The sequence below is a fragment of the Danio rerio genome, chromosome 18 (assembly GCF_052040795.2).
Source record: "Danio rerio strain M-AB ecotype USA chromosome 18, GRCz13ab, whole genome shotgun sequence".
Lineage (NCBI taxonomy): Eukaryota > Metazoa > Chordata > Actinopteri > Cypriniformes > Danionidae > Danio > Danio rerio.
Window position 1 is genome coordinate 47,119,891 of NC_141038.1, and position 14,758 is coordinate 47,134,648.

General features: G+C 36.6%; 1 protein-coding gene across 4 annotated transcripts in view; it reads right to left on the minus strand.

The window, feature by feature from the left end:
• The window catches only part of ddx6 (DEAD (Asp-Glu-Ala-Asp) box helicase 6), a 17,243-nt gene extending 3,628 nt beyond the window's left edge, over positions 1-13,615 (minus strand). The window contains exons 1-14 of one of the 4 annotated variants that reach the window (XM_087293585.1): positions 13,137-13,282; positions 10,721-10,877; positions 8,572-9,204; positions 8,424-8,487; positions 8,204-8,308; positions 6,374-6,503; positions 6,104-6,250; positions 5,925-6,019; positions 5,711-5,833; positions 2,964-3,092; positions 2,759-2,875; positions 2,530-2,593; positions 2,309-2,410; positions 67-251 (exon numbers count right to left, since the gene is read on the minus strand). In XM_087293585.1, the coding sequence (XP_087149711.1) occupies positions 76-251; positions 2,309-2,410; positions 2,530-2,593; positions 2,759-2,875; positions 2,964-3,092; positions 5,711-5,833; positions 5,925-6,019; positions 6,104-6,250; positions 6,374-6,503; positions 8,204-8,308; positions 8,424-8,487; positions 8,572-8,774 (1,455 nt within the window). In that variant the 5' untranslated portion in view covers positions 8,775-9,204; positions 10,721-10,877; positions 13,137-13,282 and the 3' untranslated portion in view covers positions 67-75. Of the gene's footprint in view, positions 1-66; positions 252-2,308; positions 2,411-2,529; positions 2,594-2,758; positions 2,876-2,963; positions 3,093-5,710; positions 5,834-5,924; positions 6,020-6,103; positions 6,251-6,373; positions 6,504-8,203; positions 8,309-8,423; positions 8,488-8,571; positions 9,205-10,720; positions 10,878-12,577; positions 13,283-13,574 lie in introns of those variants that run through there. The other 3 variants (XM_087293584.1, XM_087293583.1, XM_087293582.1) reach the window with 3 other exon arrangements.
• Between the last annotated feature and the right edge of the window lie 1,143 nt (positions 13,616-14,758).

Genomic DNA, 14,758 nt, shown 5'->3' on the forward strand with positions numbered 1-14,758 from the left:
AAAAAAGAAGTTAATATCAAACATGTATGCATGACAAATGCTGACTCATCCTAGCTCTGAACTCACCTCTCCTGCTCACAGTTTAACCTCCTCTCCGCTCTCACTGTGGTACTCGGCCACATATAGACTCTTGTCAATACTGCTGGGAATGGGCTTGATTTCAGTACCCAGCTGTTCTTCAATACCTTTCAGGTTAAAGCGGTCATCATAAGTGATCAAGTTAATGGCAAGACCCAAGTGTCCAAATCGGCCTGAGAAGGACAAAAAGGCAATTATCATTTACACAGATTCTTCTTCAAAAACCTAGCCAGTCAAACAGCAAGATATAAGATGTGAACTTAAGTTCTCAGGTCCAGTTGACATCTCATATTAACATTAGTGTTTATTAATACAACCAGGCGGTCATTTATGATACGTTTTCATTTTGTGTTTGGATTGGTTGACACCAATTACCTTCTCACTCTATACATCACTTTCAGAAAAGTATTCAACGGAGATTAGGGCTTGGCTGATGAATGATATCGAATTGTGATAAAGTTTGTGATAAACAATGATAAAATCTGGAAGTTTTACTCTTTAGCAAACTAAGAGCCAAGCAGAAATGTGCAACAACAGTAATCTAAAAAAAAAAAAAAAAAAGTGGACATTAGAGAAGTACCGAATCTTCAGCTACCAAAAATGTGCCATAATTTATTTTTTGTGGCTTCAGTCACTGTTGGGATAATATTCGATATGGAAAATTAGTGGAACGGAAATTAAGATATTTAAAAGGTGAAATCTGAGCACCCATATCTGCCATAGGCAGATGGATCAACAATAAATAAAAACAAATAAACATTCCTCAAACAGACCATATGCCTTGAGTGGTTATATTGAAATATTACCAGGGAACGAGAATCTTGTGTTTTCTACACATGGTTTTTTTAAGCCCACTCACCTGCGAGAGTTGCACTCAGAATTGATACGATTTTTAAGAATGTCTTGTGGTGAGGTGTGAACAAAAACAGAACCCCCTCTTCTCTCCCGAAGGAGATTGAGAGATTGATTTCTAGTTGTTGCTTAAATAGTAGTGAATCAGCAGTCTGTGTGGGAATGGGAAGAGCACACCAGTGAGGAACAGTGAATGAAAAGGTTTTGAAAATTGACTTATAGCCTCTCTGCTATGGTACCACAAGGCAGTGCTCACTCACTAACCTAAGGCTCCTGGAGGGGATGCAGGCCTTCAGGAGCAGGAGGAGGTACTCTTTGAAGGGCAGCTAATCATCCAGGATCACCCCAAGAATCTTTGCTAAATTACACAGGTTAATCCACAGATTATTCCAGTTGGATTGAAAATTTTTATTGAATGTGTGGAGTGGCAGGGAAGACAAGAATTTGGTGGTGATGGTCTTTCATCCAAGCCAAGATATCCTCTAGGCAGTGCGAGATCCTTGCAGCTATCGTTGGGTCATCAGGAAGAAAGGAAAGTAAGAGCTTGGTTTCATTGGCATAGCAATGAGAAAACCATGTGATTGGATGATGGTTCCTAGTAATGGTGTAAATAGAAAATGGAACTGGACCAAGAACAGATCCCTGAGGTACTCAAGTGACCACCTGATGAACCTTAGATGTCTCTCCTCTCCAGGTAACTCTGAATGATCTGCTGATGAGATGAGACTACAACCAGCAGAGTGGGATTCCAGCGATGCTCATTGATGAGAGGGTGGACAGCAGAATCTGATGAATCATTATCATTTCAAAAGCAGCAGACCAGTCCAGTATAAGCAGAAGAGAGGATTTAGCACCGGCTTTGGCAATCCGCAGGGCTTCAGTGACAGTAGTGCAGTCTCAGTGGAATGTCTACATTTGAAGCCTGATTGGTTTGCATTCAGCAGGTTATTAAAAGGTGTTAATGTAGAGATTTTGGTTGCAAACTACCTTTCAAGTGTTTAGGCAACATCATATATTTATGATCTGAGCATAAAGGCATATGATCAGTTGAGAGTGTTTTTTTTTTTTTTTTTTTTAAGAACTTTTCAATAACAATAAACATGTCAAAACTATTGCTGTCTGGGTGGAAGCACACAAACTTTAAATATAAAATATGATCCAAATCATACGCCAAAAACAAACGCAGGTCTCAGCAGTCAGAATGCATCTAGCATCTACTTGCAGAAACCAATCTGCTCAAACAGGTTTGACTACCGCTCTTAAAAAAAAAAAAAAAATTTAATTAAAAAAAGTATTTTTTGTAAATACATTTACTGCCGTCTACTTGTGAAAGTAAACAGGACCTAGGGGGGAGAGATCGAAACTAAACCCTACTCACCAGATCTGCCAATGCGATGAAGGTACGTCTCCCCGAGTTTGGGAAAATCGAAGTTGATCACCACATTCACAGCTTGAATATCAATTCCTCTCGTGAAGAGATCTAATAAAAGTTTACATGATTCAAAAAAACTCATACAAACAAGCCAAAGAAAATGCATGCTTAAACTATGATTTAATAACTATGATATTAAGCAAACACTGATATTCAATGGTCCTTACCAGTGCAGACGAGATTTCGACATAAGCCGTTTCTGAAATCATGGAACACGCGGTTTCTGTGTTCCTAAAAAATTTAAATAAATAGAAACATGTTGGCAAAAATCACAAGACACAAAAGCCCCAAATCATTTGAAATTCCATACACATTTCAGAAATCACAAACACTTGCTCCGTTTCAGAATTGTGCCAACAGCAGTGCAGTCACACCACATGCCCTCTTTATACGCACCTGCCTCATCTTGGCATGAATGTAGAAACAGGAGTACCCAAGCTGTGAGATCTTTTTAGCCAGGAGTTCCACTCGCTGGGACGAATTGCAGAAGATTATAGACTGATTGATTTGGAGCTGAAGCGAAAACATTAAAAAGATCAGATCTGCCTGTTCTTAAATGGTCAGTAGTAATGGATCAGATGAGAATGCAAAGTGCTTTTACCCTAGAGAATAGAGTATTAAGGCAATGGACTTTCTGCCTTTCAGTCACATAGGCATAATACTGAGTAACCCCCTTCAGGGTCAGCTCCTCCATCAGGTTTATCTCATAGGGCTTCTGGAGATGGGAGTTCTGTTCACAAAAACAAAGGGTGCATTAATCACTTCTGAAATCTAATGATGGTACAATTACATGCAACATTTCTTTATGGCCAAAAGAATGAAAAAAAAGTGTGTTGTGTAACAAAACTAAAGCAACATGTTATTTTAATTACAGATTGACAAGTATTTTTTTATTTTATTTTTTTTTATTCAGGATGTGAAAGCGCTGCGTCAAAACCTTCTTTACCAATCAGATTGGCACTTTTGCTCATGTGCACGGAGCTGCTGAAGTTACAGTAAACAGCACTTGGAGGCGCTCAAGCGCAAAACTGTCAATAGGAAGCACATTAAAGAAGATGCCCAGAGGTGATATGAAAGTTTAGCTTCTTACTGCTCTTGTGAATAATAATAATTTCTTCATCGCTAGAGCTGCCGCTTAAACCATCCATGCTTGTCCGAGTCACCAGTAACTTTAACAAGCGTGTGAACTTCCTCTCCTCCTCTTCTTCCGTTTAAGCGGGTGTCAGAAGCTTAAAGTTGTGTAGCGCCATCAGACGTCAAGGAGTGATTTTGCATAGTCTTCTGCTTGACGCCAGTGAAAAATCACTTGGGTTTGAATGCAGGAAAACGTCTCATAAAACGATGAAGATTAACGCAAATGAAAAGCGTCCTGGTGTTTAGGAGCCTTAAGCGTGGCACACTAGGCACAGTTGCCTTGAAATCATGCCGAAGCATGCTTGTTTCCCCTCTCCTGTCCCCCCCACACCCTGCACTCTCACTGCATTTTGCCTTCTGAGCCTGAGCACGCCTACATCAGATGACAGAACTGTTCAGATTGACAGAAAGAGAAGTGCTCTCGCTCAGCACAGTGGATATTGCTTTGGTTATATCGTTTTGCATTAAGTTGTTGGGGTGCAAAGATACGCAGTCAAATATTTTGCCGAACAGATCCACCATTTTTGAGGTTTATAAACTTTCATAAATGTCCTTGTGCTGCACGTATTAGGAGATTTGCTGAAGGTGCAGCTGACATTCAATGAGAGGTTTGCATCTTCAATAAACTACGAGTTCATATTAAAGTTCATTGAAAAAAAATAAATAAATTTATATGAAACTGTCCCTTAAAATTGACGTTTCGTGCTTAGGCATGATTTGCACTCACACTACAAGTGTACCACGTCAAAGCCCAACGGAATCGTGCTCTGGCACATCTCTCCCAACTAGGCCAGGGCTGGCCAACTGAACCGCACATGGGCCCGATTTGGAGCAGTCACTTGTCAAACTAACCAGGAAACATGCCCAGGCATGGTTTGGATATCCTAGTGTGAGTGCACCCTAAAAGAATCATAACGGATTTCCTACAAATACAACGTGATTGCAAGCCTCCTCTCCAAGGAGAGGAAAACAGCCATGGTCCCATAGTGGATCATTTTGTTCAGCGGTTTGACGAGTCAAATCTAAAATTTAAATGCAACAAAAACTAAAAATGACATGACTATTGATTTTAGAAGGAATCATACAACACCTGGCTAATATCAGGGGTCAAAAAGTAGAATGTGTGGAGAACTACAAATATTCGAGTACCATTATTGACTTTTTTAAACTGTGGCAAACTGTGATGCTGTGTGCAAGAGGGGGCATCAGAAACTTTGTCTTAGGAAACCATCACGTTTTTACATTGGCCCCAATATGCTTACTCTTTTTCTATCGTGCTTTTATGGAGTCTATTTCTATCTTTCGCTCTGGTGGCATGGTTTGGAAATCTGTCCAGGACTATTAGGTAGTCTAGCAGGTTGATTATTGAATCCCTGTATAGTAGGCAACTTTTATGGATTGTCCAGAACATCAGTAACTATAGCGGTCATCTTCTGTCTGTAGGACAAAAGTGTACAGCAATAGCTTCTGTCCCATTTATTGTCGCTCTACATAAACTGTAATATTTTAAAATGTACTTTAGTATGTGTATATGTGGGGATGTATGCGTGTGACTTAATTGTATCAAACGCCAAACGTTGCTGCAAAGAGTCTACCTATGGGTACCAATAGAGCAGATCGCGATCTTTTAACGATTAATTGTGCAGCTCCAAGTCAGTGCACTGTAAAAACAGTAGTTGCACAGAGTATTTTGTTATCTATTAAATTACCCAATAAATTTTATTTTTTAACGCCTACCTCCACCCCAAACCTAAACCCAGTCACAGTACTGTAAAATATTAATTGTTACAATGTGCATAAATCGCACCTCCGGCCAGCCACGCATCTGATCTAGACTCAACCCTGATTAAACAGGTGATCCAACTAATAAAGCTGTTCAAGACTACTAGAGTTGATTAAGAAGGTGCGAGTTGGAGCTCAACTGTGCAAAGCTGCAGCCCTCCAGGAAATTGATTGAGACCATTGCAATAAAGTTAACTAAACTGAACATAAATAAAAAATAAACCTCAAGGTACAACTATGCATGAAGTGAAGTTACTAAATTAACATTTACTTTAAAATAAATGAACTGTTCGATAAATTAAATGAATGCATTAAAGTGAATTTGATTGAAAAAAAAATGTATAATTTTTTGCATTTTGTTCATCTACGTTTGCTTAAGACATAAGTGAAAAATGTTATGCAAAAAACAATAGATATCTTAAGTAAGCTTACCATGAACTTTTGCACACTCAGTGGGAATGTGGCAGAGTACAGCAAAATTTGCCTTTGTTTAGACAAAGAGCTCAGAATCTCCTCCATCATCTGTACAAAATCCTGCGACAAGAGCTTATCTGCCTACTCGGATAGAAGGGCAAAACATCCATGAGATGTGAGAATTACTTTCAGCTATTAGCATAAGCACAAAATAAATCTCATATTTACACACCTCATCCAACACGATCATCTGCACTTGACCCACTTTGGCCACTCCCTTTTTGATGAGGTCTAAAATTCTTCCTGGAGTGGCGATGACGACGTGCACTACAAATAGAATACAATAAGAGCAATTCAAACAGAACGTCAAATCATTTAAAAACCAGTGCCACTAATTAAACAATCACCTACCAGTTTCGTCAAGTCTCATGATGTCATCACGAAGGTTGGTTCCACCTGTAGTTGCCATGACCTTGACCCCGCCCATGTGTTTGCTGACCTGGATACAGATCTGGCTCACTTGAAGAGCCAGTTCTCTAGTGGGCACAATGACCACCGCTGCGAAAAAAACAAAAACAAAGAAAGGATGAGGTCACTTACAACCAGTAGAGAACTCTCATATAAAAGCTAATGAAGCCCATGAACATGCAAATGTGCCAAATGCAAGATCTTCCCACTGACCTTGTATGCTGTCTTTCTTCAGGTCTATGCGTTCAAGTAAGGGAATGAGGTAGGCGCCACTTTTTCCTGTGCCGTTCTTGGCTCGGGCCAGAATGTCCCTCCCAGACAACGCAATGGGAATGCTCTCCTCCTGCATGAACAGTAGAGATCAGTGTAGTGAGCAGATGGGTCTGATTAAACGCACTACTTCCAATATGTGGATGAAAATCTCATGATCACTGATTTAACAAGAAAGTGTCAGTTTGAGGCATTCATCATTTACATTATTATTTTTAGGCATTTTATAAAATGACCATTGATAAGCAATTAAATCCATAGACTTGGACTGCTACTACAAATGTGACATTTACATATGAAGTACGCAGATATGCATAAATGAGAAGTGAGGTTTGATCTACCACACATCCTCACAGGGATCATTCAACCAAAAATGAAAGTTCTGCCATAACTTCTCAGTTCATTGGTTCAAAACCCATTTGAGTTTCTTTCTTCTGTTGAACACAAATGTAGATAGAGAAATACTGATAGTTGGCAACCAATGATGTCCATAAATGACTATGGAAGTCAGTTATTGCCAGCTACCTAAATATCTACTTTGGTGACTAACAGAACTCAAAAGGTTTAAAACCACATGAGCAAATGATTGTTTAATACAATGCCAGATCGTATGGCTATTTTCACAGCGAGAAAAAGGTATTCTGGAGACATAAATTATAATAAGGCTTTTCAATTTATATTTGCTAAACTCTCCAACTTTTAGATTATCAGTGTAAAAAAACTGCTTTAAAAAAATGAACTGAATAAAAAAAAAACAAGAAAAAAACAATTCTCACAAAATTAAATCCAACAATTAAAAAAAAATTTAAAGTGCTTTCACAAATAGAACCGTGTGGGAGGATCTTCTCCAGGTATTAAGAACTTGTCATTCTGGAGTGACTGATTCTACAATGGATAAAAACAATGTGGTCCCAATGGTTAGAAAATTTATAGAAGTTTCTTTCACCAGCAATAAGCCAATTTCGAGAAGTTTTTTTTTTTTTTTGCATGCAGATCTCATTCTCTGTCAATGAACGTATGAACAAAGTTTGTTTTGGATTCAAAAAAAAGTTACTGGACAAATTCTCATTTTTAGGTGAATATCCCTTTAAGAATCCACTGTCTCACTATGAGGACATGTATCATCTCCAGAACTGATCAGACAGTCACTGTGCAAGCATTTCACAGTTTCATGCGATAAACACTATCGTTACAATCACACACAGTTAAAATGCCTTTAGTCAAACTTAAAATTTGGTTGAGCTTTATTTAAAAAAAAAAAAAACTTATTTCAAATAATTAAATTTGAAAAATAAATAATTAACATTAATATTGTGAATTAGAAAGTCCCATTACTACTATGGATGTACATTTACAATTAAGTCAACAATAAATCGGTTGCAACAATCTCAGGATACAAAAAATAAAAATTTATAATTATTTTACTAAACATTGTTTCGCCCTTACATTTGATTATCCAATTACTGCCAATAAATTTATTAAATTCTAGAAGACAACTTAAAAATAAAAAAAACTAAATTTGCACATGATTTGATTTAAATTAAGACAATCTAAAAAAGTAAAAATAAATCAGAACTTGATTAAAACTGATTATTTTAATAGATTTAATGTTACAAATTAAAATTACATTTAAATATTAGGACTGCATTGATGAAAAAGTAACTAGGCTCTACACATGGTATAAGTGTTAAGACTCTTTAAGATCAAGACTGCCCTCTTCAAATAATAGTAATTCATATCTAAAATTTCCAGTGTCTTTATTTTGCCTCTTGCCTGTATAGGTGATGGTTTCTCCCAGCCCATTTCAAAGATGCCCATAAGCAGCTCTCGTTTTAGGCAATAATCTTCAAACTCATTTCCCTTGGTCGCCGTCACATCCTGCAAAATTCACAATCATTGAGTGTTCTAGAAATGTTAAAGAAATCAAAAAAGCATTGTGGTTCACAGCCTTTATAAAATTAAATAAAAAACACAAAATTACAGAGGGACTTACTGATGTTTTCATTCGCAAATCTTTTGGAGGAAGCTTTAGATTCTTCTTCCAGTCATCTCCAGGCCTGATACATGGGAAGGGAAAGAAAAAGTTAAATACCAAATCATCTCTAAGAAAGCAGCACACAGCGGCATTTGCAAGGACTTACTTGATGATAGTGTTGGCTGTGGGTACAGGCTGGGAGTTGCCATTGTTGACTGTGCTAGAGGCTTTGACCTGGGCAGGCTGTGTTGTTTGGGACCCCCCTCCACCTCCACCGGGACCCCCTGCTGGCTTCACAGAACCTCGCATTTGGCCGTTCTGATTGGACAGTCCCAGAATCACTGGGTTCTCCATTCTGGCTGTACTCATGACTTAAATATTCTCTCTTGAAACAGTGAGCGACAAACAACAGTGGAGATAATACTTTCTCTTGATGGTCTTGCAAAAAAATTAATTTGCAAGTCGTCCTTCCCACAGCTTTCTCAGTGTCCAAAGCGCACAAAAGCAAAAAAAAAAAAAAAAAAAGTTCAAGCAAAATTTTTTTACCAGTTCCTTGTTCCTCAATATAAAAGTCTCTTGTGGAACATCTCAATATGAATGTCACTCAAGCAACAGGTCACAGATGCTATAAGCAGGAAGATTAGCTTCAATTATCCTTCCATTAATGAGTGAATTTCTCCTCTGCAAAAGGAAAGTTTCACAGACAAGGGGCCAGGAAGCCAGTGTTAGTCTTTTCAATTGTTCTGTCCATTCCCTTCTCTCAAATTAGTTAACATGGGCGATTTCAAATGTTTTCCACCTGTGTGAGAGAGAGAAGCATTATAAACGTGAAACGTTAGACCAAACCACTACAAGATTTCAGTCAATAAAAACACTGGTTACTGGTTCCAATTTTTTTTTCAGTTAGAGGATTTTCCAAAAAAAAAAAAAAAAAAAACTGGCATCATGCCACATCTTACAGTAGCAAAGAGAGCTTAAATAAAATAAAAAAGCATGCAAATACAAAAAAATGCCAGCAAATTCAGAAAAGATCACAAAAAAATTGTGCTTTTTGATAGTGCGGTGAGAAATTGCAGTGATGAAATTCATTTTTCATTTTCATAAGTTTGCATTATAAGAAAATGCAGTGCGTTTTATTCATTTGTTTGCATTGTGAGAAAATTAAGTGAATTTTTTAAAAAATTTGCGTTGTGAGGATTTGCATAACGTGCTGTAAAATGGATGAATAGGGCTAGGCAATTAATCGAAATCAACATTCACTAATAATCGATCTAATTTTTCCAGGACAATTTTCACAAGTACTTTCCCTACGTGTCAGGTGACCCTGCTTTGTTAAAGGCTGTGGCTAATTTCTACTTCTGTAGCCAAATATGACCTTTGGTCAAGTAGGACGATGGACTCATTCTTGAGCCTTACTTTGCACTACATTGACGAGGATTGGAAGCTGTGCCAGAAATGCCTTTAGACAGCACATAAAACTTTGAGGGCAAATAAATAAAATATTTGTTGAATTTTCTAAATGGTTAGTTTTAGATTTTGATTTTAGGCCAAATGGACCAGCCCTACAGATGAAGATCTTTTCTTATTTTGCTGGTGTTGTTTTGTGTTTTTATCTTATATATATATATATATATATATATATATATATATATATATATATATATATATATATATATATATATATATATATATATATATATATATATATATATATATATATATATATATATATGTATAAATAAATATACACACACACACACAAGTTTTAAGATTTCATAGTGGCTAATATTATGACACCATATGCAAATTGGTAAACAGAGATTTTAAAAATAAATCGCTTTGTACAAGATCTGAGATAATTCCCAAATCACTACAAATTCAAAAATTTTGATCCATCAAGTTTGTACATGTTAACATTTTGTAGCAAAATCTCAATATGCAAAACTTGCTTAATGCCATCCGGACATTAACTTAAAAATATTTCTTCATCTGAACCATTTATGAAACTTAAGGAGAAGAGAAGGATGAACAATGAGTATATAAAAATTGCTTTATTGGTGTCTATGTAAACGTGATTAAGACAATATTCTGATTAAGAGTCCATGCAAATAGCGATAAATTAATCTGATTAAGGTCATTATCAAATTAAACAAATAAGATTAAGACATGGAGTATGCCAATTTTAGTCACATTACTAAACTGCAGTAGACATGTAAACACCTTGAATGAAACTATTACCATCATGTGGGATTTGCTGCATTTTGTGACTGGACATTTCATACACACAGCTGTTTGACACTATTCTCTGTACCTACCGAGTCAGTGAGGAATCACAGACACCTGCATCATGAAATGTGGAGTTTATGTTTCCAATACTGCGTGCGGTATCAAATTCCAATAAAACGACCCTCTTACAGCATTAAATACTCATCCAATATTTCATTTGTCAGGGGAGGCATGCATGAAATGTTCCTGAGTGAAAGTGCCAAACTGCAGTTAAAGTCGACAAATTTAAAACACCGGAAATTACATGATATCCCAGAGGAAATGTGAATAGCGTGGCGATTCTATGAAGTTAATTGAATTGTGCTACAACATGTAAAACAGGATCATGAAAAGAACATACAAATTGCAACTTATGCGAACACCTTAATCATATTACTGTCTTATTCAGATTAAGGCAAATAATTTAATTACTAATGTAAACTTAGTCATTGAGTGCTTAGATCAAGCAATGTCGACGAGGCATGGGACGATAAGTTTAAGGTATACCACGGTTTGGAAAAGCCAAGGTTTTAAAACCGCAAAAGTTTCCTACTATACCATTCCTAAGGTATGTCCAAGTTTTGTTTTTTGTTGTTGTTGGTTTTTTAGGACAACAGTATTTCCAGCAGAAAGGAATCAAAAAAAAAATCCAAAGATGCTGTTTTAAATTGTAAGGAAATCTGTGTTTTTTTAAACAAATGAAGACAGCATTAGTCAAAGGCTGTGTCCGAACCGCCTACTACTCAGTAGGTACTGCTTTTGAATTTAAATGTACTACTCGGCAGTTACAAACGTACGTTCTATACAGTATGAATGTGAAAAGTATGAACAGAATTCGGACGTACTATATCCACCATTTTGTCATGGTCACGTGACCTACCTGCATCAGTTGCGTTGCTTAACTTCCATTTATGAATTCTCTCACGTGGCATTATGGGACAGCGCAGCGTGCATAGGATGCGCACTCCGGAATCTCACCGGAAGTAGCAAGTCATCCGGGTACTTCTCGCAAACTGATTTTCGAACTCTATGAATTTGGACATACTACTCGACTCGCATACTGATTTTAGCATACCATATAGTATGGAAGTATACGGTTTCGGACGCAGCCAATGATTCATTTGAATTATTTAGCCTAACATGTTTACCATTACAAAATATATCAAATGTTTCTCTAAATAAAATAAATTGTGTTGAAAGGGGAGAAAAAAAAAGTTAGTTTTTTTACCCAGACATTTAATTAGAATATATTTTAAAAGGAGTAATCACAATATCGTAAAACAGAGATATTTTTATCCGAGGTTATCATACCATCAGAATCTTATACCAGCCCATGCCTAATGTCGACCAAGCAAGACATCGTATGAGGTCTAATGTGAAACTTTGTGATGCAAGATGAGATCAGGGTTAAGGTTGGGTTTGATAAAAGGTTCCATCATTTTAATTTTCTTTTAACAAAAAGTGTGCTAATTGCTCTGTGCATCTTTACCACAAACTAGCACTAACACTTATACTTCTACAATTACCTGCAATATTACAGCATCAAAAGAGTTAACGCACACTCATGCAGAAATTACAGGGACAAGCTCTGGTAGAAGTGTCAAGATAAAAGTATCTTGAATTTGTAACCAATTACAACGTTAATTCATTTTCAGATCTATGAACAGACCATAAACGTTATTAAATGTCTAATGTGAGTTCAATAATGATGGCAGCAGCAGCTGGCACAATGTCAACACGATAGGCCTCATTGTAAAACAGTCTCGCGTTTACCTAAAGCATTTAAAAATGACAAACTTTAATAAATGTGACTTCAGTGTTGTTATGCATCTATAAAAACAGGTGAAGTTGCACATTGACTACACAGCTGTGGAGCTTAAAATTAGACATAAAAAATGTTTGGTTACCTTAAGTTAAGCGAAAGCGTATAGTTCATTGAACTCATTCCACGAATACTAAAAAACAATGTTATGTTATACGATATAACCAGTGTCACGTTGTAGTTATTAAGCTAAAATGTACATCTTAAAGGTTAACCGTATTGATTCCACATAACGTGAAACTCGGCGTCACGCAGCAAACGTTAATGCTAATGTTTAGCTACGCAGCTACCACTGACGGCTTCAAGTCAGACAGATTTTAATAGTCGGATACATTTTAAATCTTTAGCAAACACGGTTATCATAATACGATGGAATGTGGCTTTTATTATAAGCAAATCTAAATATTTAATCTGTTAGGAAGGAAATTTTAGCAGTGCTCAAGCTCGTTAGCTTTGGGCTTGCACACAGGCCGCACGCGTAACCTCAGATTCACAATCACCAGTATAAAGAACTAAACGCTCGTTTCATAAACGCTAAAACAGAAGCAAGAACATATTTAACTCTTAACTAAAGCAGCTACACAAACACTGCGAGCCAAAAAGACATCACAAATTTGTAAACACCAAGACACAAAGAAACCCACAAAACCGACTTAATCCCCAGAACACAACACGTAAGGATTTGACGTTCTGCAAACTTACCAAACGTGGCAGAGAATATCTTTCAGTGTGTTTGTGTTTGTGAATTATAGGTGTAGAGTTGTGACATATTTCGGGGTGTAAAGCGAGTGTGTAAGATGGCTTCCAGTCATCTTTAAACCCTCCCATAATCAGTCACATGAGACAGAGCCCTGTCTAATCCACACAAACGCAACGCATATGACGATTGTTTAGAAAACGCAATTTAATGCTGCCGTCATTTCAAATGCGTTGTTAAATATATATATTAAGAATGCGTTAATTAAGCTCTTAGAATTTCGTTTTATTTATGTTTATTTATTTGTAAGCGGTTGAGGTCGTCACAATTATACATTTTGCTTTAAAAACGTCCTAATTACATAGCAGCGCAGTTTAATTCCTACCTGAGCTTGTTGTAGTCTTGGCTGAAGCACGGCATGTCAAGGGTGTCATTTAATTAGCTCAACGTGTTTATACTTGACTAATTGGTGTAAGGATTCATGTGATTTAGACATACTGTTTTTTTATTTGGGCATTTAAAAACATATTTTATCTTTAATAATAATGCTTATTTTATTATTGTTGAAGAGGCTTGAAGTGCACAAAGTAGGAATCTGTTGATAGGCACGCCTGAGGTGTTTAGAGGTAGTTAATTAATTGCCTTGAGTAGTTTAATAACTAATTAGACTGACTTATGTGGCTAGAAAGTTGTTTTTTAACGTAAAAACGATTTATTTTTTGTGCATTAGTATGTCTTTTTTCATTTACATATTTTTTTGTAGCGGAAAAAATAAATAAATTTTAAGCACGATGACTAAAGTGTCCTTAAGTTTGACATAATATACATTAAAACTAATATTTCATTAATTTTCTCTCAGCTTAGTCCATTTATTCATCAGAGGTTGCCACAGCGGAATGAACCGCCAACTTATCCAGCACATGTTTTTTTTTTTTTTTTTTTTACAGCAGATGCCCTTCCAGCTTCAACCCAGTACTGGGAAACATCCATACACACTCATACACTGCAGCCAATTAAGTTTATACAATTCACCTAAATGCAGTTATATCCAAATATATTTAGGTGTGTTGTTGGACAGGAAACGTAAGTGGGATGTATGGACTGAGTCTATAAGGAAAAGGCAACAGAGAATGTACTTCTTAAAGAAACGATTGTCTTTTATTGTTGACAACACATCGTTGATCATATTTTCTAGTGTTTTTATTGAAATTATTGCAACATTTTGTGTGATCTATTGGTATGGAAATGCTTCTGAGGCCCAGAAGAGGTCACTGGGAAAGGTGGTAACAACAGCCAGTAAGTTCTTGGGTATAAAACAAAAGGGCATTAATAGTATATAAAAAGAAAGTGTATTACATAAGGCTATCATAATTGTCTATGATGAGAGACATCCTTTATCAAACACCTATCAATTGTTACTATCAGTCCGTCGATATTGTGTTCACAGATGTGTGAGAAATAGGACAAAATGGTCATTTATAGGGAGCGCGGGGCACAAAGTAATCCAGGGTATACGTAACATGGAGTTGTAAGGTATTTGCTCAGGGTTAATCATGGCTTGCTTCCAAG